Consider the following 4133-nt stretch of genomic DNA (forward strand, 5'->3'; position numbering starts at 1 on the left):
GTTGCACCCTATGAATGTCACTCAACAGATAGGGATAAGAGTGGAAGGTATTCAAAGGAGCGCCTGCTAGTGCACGACATGCTGGAAAACAATGACGTCGGCGAGTCGAAGGCACACGTCACAGAAGAAAATCCTTGTCCAGAATGTGGCTGCGAATCTGGCAAATTGCAAAGGATTCTTATCCATGTCCACCAAGTCGAGAGTGGAATTCATTAAATCCAAGCGACTTTGTTTTTGTTGTTTTGGAAAGCATATTGTCCGTAACTGCAGAGTAAAGAAACTTTGCAATATCGATGGATGTAAGTTACCGCACAACGTGCTGCTGCACTACCCGAATACTGAAATTAAGAGCGAGAATCGCAATGACAAGGAGGAGAGGCCTGCAAAAACCGGCGGATCAGAGACCAGCGAGTTTACGGTTTTCTTCCATGAGAGATCAACAACGAAGGCTCTGTTCCGTTATATACCAGTGACATTATACAATAATTCCCGTAGCATAGACGTTTATGCTCTAATCGACGAAGGAGCATCATGCACTCTAATAGAACGATCGTTAGCCGATGAACTGGGGCTTGACGGGCCAGAGGAGCAGCTTTGCCTAAAGTGGACTAGCGACGTGACCCAAAGCGAGTCAAAATCAAAGATCGTCAGCGCCTGTGTTTCTGCTGAGGGTCGACCGGAAGTAAGACATGTACTTAAGGGAGTGCGCACTGTAAGCAACTTGGATCTTCCACGATGATCAGACACGCAAGGAACGTCGGCATTTGAGTACGGTTCCGATCTCAACATACAAAGATGCCAAAGCGCAAATTATCATCGGCCTGGACAACATTAAGATCAGTGTGCCGCTGGAGTTACGTCAAGCTGAAGATGATGATCTTATTGCTGTTCGATGTAAATTAGGATGGGCTGTGTATGGCCGCCAAGGACCGGAAAATGACACGCCGCCTCGTGTATTGCATATCTGCCACTGCACTACAGTTTGCGGTATGCGCAAACTTGACGAAGCTATGAAGGCGTTTTTCTCGTTGGAATCATTCGGCGTGAACATTCCTAAAAAAAATCGTTGCGATCTAAGGAAGACGAACACGCGCTAAAGATAATGGAGGCAACTACAAAGTAGTGGAAATACGACAAAGTCAATATGCCCAATTCGTACCCCATGGCTCTCAAAAAGCTCAAGTGCCTTGAAGCAAAAATGTTAAAAGATCCGAAGCTGAAAACGTTCTTGAACAATACCATGCAGCACTACGAGGAGAAGAGATACATTCGCAAACTTGAAAAATGGGAGTTGTCTAACAATCCACGTTCTTGGTATCTTCCTATATTCACGGTAACAAACCCCAACAAGAAGAAGACGCGTCTGGTCTGGGACGCGGCAGTGCAAGTTGACGGCATATCACTAAACGACACGCTTTTAAAAGGACCAGATATGTTGGTGTCCTTGATGGGAGTGCTGTTGCGCTTCAGAGAACGCCCTATAGCGGTATCAGGCGATATACGGGAGATGTTTCACCAAATTAAAGTTGGTGATATAGACCAATTTTCTCAGAAGTTCTTATGGCGTAATGGAGAAACTAATCGCCCACCGGATACATTCGTAATGCAGGTGATGACGTTCGGCGCTGCATGCTCGCCGTCACTTGCCAACTTTATATTGAGGCGTAATGCAGAGAGATTTGGTGAAAGTCATCCAGAAGCCGTCAAAGCTATTTGCCGAAACACGTTCGTTGACGATTGGTTGGAGTCAGTTGATACCGAGGAACAAATGGTTCGATTAGCGAGCAGTATTAAGGATATTCACGCGACGGGTGGATTCGAAATGAGAAATTGGCTATCAAACTCCAAGCGCGTCGTACGCTCTCTGAATGACATTTTTGAAGCACCGCCTAAGTACCTTGGCACACAGAACGAACTGCAGGAGAAAGTGTTGGGAATGTGGTGGCTGCCTGAGTCTGACATGTTAACGTTTGTCATTAGGCCTGAGTTGCTGCAGTAGTCATTTGCGAGTTGATCTTGGAGACGAAATCAGATGTTCCCTACTAGCATCGAAAACCAGAGTAGCGCCTTTGAAACCCATATCAGTACCACGAATGGAATTAATGGCAGCGGTTTTGGGATTGCGCTTGGCCAAGTGTTTGGAGTCTGAGCTATCAACCAAAATTGAGAAACGCGTGTTTTGGACTGATGCTCAGATGTTCTGTTCTGGATAAAATCCGACGCTCGCAAGTACCCGCGATTCGTAGCTTTGCGGGTCGGAGAAATTCTTGAAGGTTCCGAAGTTGGTGAATGGCGCTGGGTACCCTCGGAACTAAATGTAGCGGATGATGGTACAAAATGGTCAAAAGGTGTTGAGGTAAATAGTTCAATACGATGGTTTTCCGGACCGAATTATCTGTTGCAGGATGAGTCGGAGTGGCCACTCGGAAAAGAAATATCTAAAGCCAGAGAGACTCAAGTGTTGTACCACAAGGAGGAAAGTAAGAAACAGGTCTCGCCGCTGGCATCTGTTATGCCGGATCCATTACGTTTCAGCAAACTGGAGCGTCTGCCCGTGTTCTAAAAAGTGTGTTAGACTTTCTACGCCTTCTTCCTGTGAAACCGCATGGACCTGAGCTGGAGAGATTGCTGTTGCTTAAGCGTGATGTGGAAATGGACACAATTTTTATAAGGACATGTCAAGAGGAAGAATTTTTTGACGAAATTCGATGCCTTAAGGAAAATCGATGCCTGACAAACTGGATAAGCATTATGAATGCTCACCGTACCTGGACCCAAACGGAGTGCTTCGCATGCAGGGTCGAATTGATGCTATCGAAAATGTAGAAGTTGTGTTAAGCGTCCTGTTATACTTTCGCATCACCACAGGATTGCATACCTTATAGTAGAGTATCACCACCGGAAGTACCATCATCTGCATGCGGAAATAGTTGTCAACGAAATACGTCAAAACTATTGGATACCAGGCCTGAGAGCCCTTGCGAAGGAAATCATCAAAAACTGCCCCGTTTGCTGCATCAGGCGAGCACAACCCAGTCCACCGATGATGGGAATTTTGCCAAAGGAACGTCTATCGCCGAATACAGTGCCATTTACGTTTACTGGAGTTGACTACTTTGGACCGATTGAAGTTGCTGTAGGAAGGCGTCGCGAGAAGAGATGGGGAGTTTTATTTACCTGTCTAACAGTTCGCGCTGTTCATTTAGAACTGGTACCCTCTCTATCTACGGACTCATTTTTGTTGGCTCTAAAACTATTTACTGCTCGCAGAGGTGTGCCCCTTAAGTTGCTATCCGACAATGGAACGAATTTTCGGGGAGCCAGCAGAGTACTCGCGCAAGAGATATAGCGTATATCAACGTCAGCAGTGGAAAGGAAGTATGCGGAATTGTCGTTTAGTTTTAATCCTCCGGGATCGCCTCATATGGGCGGCTGCTGGGAGCGTATGGTGCGTTCTACGAAGTCGATCCTGACGGAAATTTTGTCGAACGCCGGACTGCGCGAGGAAGTATTGCGCGCTGCGTTGGCCGATGTCGAATGCACCTTAAACTCAAGGCCGTTGATCTATATTCCATTGGAATCGCAGAATTCGGAAGCTCTAACACCAAACCACTTCATGGTTGGTAACTCCAGTGGTCTACGGGAACGCGGTTCGATGGAAGCTAACGGATTAGGCTTAGCCAAGCATTTCCGCATTGCTGGTCAACTGGCAGATTGTTTCTGGAAAAGATGGATTCGAGAGTATCTACCCACCCTGACGAGACGTACAAAATGGTTTCAGCCGACCCAGCTCCAATTTCCGTGAATGACGTGGTTCTTGTCGTTGGTGAAACAAGCAAGCGAAACACCTGGACTAAAGGAATCGTCGTGGATGTTCATCTGGCGAAGGATGGACAAGTTCACGCAGAAGAATCACGAGGTGGGAAATGTTGCGAGGCTTATAAGAATGTAGCCGCGCGCTAACGGTCCAATTTCAAAAGTTGAGTTATTTGACTTCAAAATCTGTTAATTTAAATTCACTGTAAAGTTATTCAACACTGCTTGGTCGAAAACATTGTTTAGTTGTTCAACACTGTTAGTCAGTGTCATATCTAGATTCTAGTATTGGAAAACTTGAGAATGTAAGAATAAGA

General features: G+C 46.0%; 1 protein-coding gene across 1 annotated transcript; it reads left to right on the plus strand.

Moving 5' to 3' along the window:
• Window positions 1-1144: 1144 nt before the first annotated feature.
• LOC138912778 (uncharacterized) lies at window positions 1145-3805 on the plus strand. Its single transcript, XM_070214096.1, has 3 exons — window positions 1145-1968; window positions 2869-3272; window positions 3369-3805. Exons 1-3 carry the CDS (start codon window positions 1145-1147, stop codon window positions 3803-3805), a joined length of 1665 nt encoding a protein of 554 aa, XP_070070197.1.
• Window positions 3806-4133: the final 328 nt, after the last annotated feature.

The sequence above is a fragment of the Drosophila takahashii genome, chromosome 2R (genome assembly GCF_030179915.1).
Source record: "Drosophila takahashii strain IR98-3 E-12201 chromosome 2R, DtakHiC1v2, whole genome shotgun sequence".
NCBI classification, from domain to species: domain Eukaryota; kingdom Metazoa; phylum Arthropoda; class Insecta; order Diptera; family Drosophilidae; genus Drosophila; species Drosophila takahashii.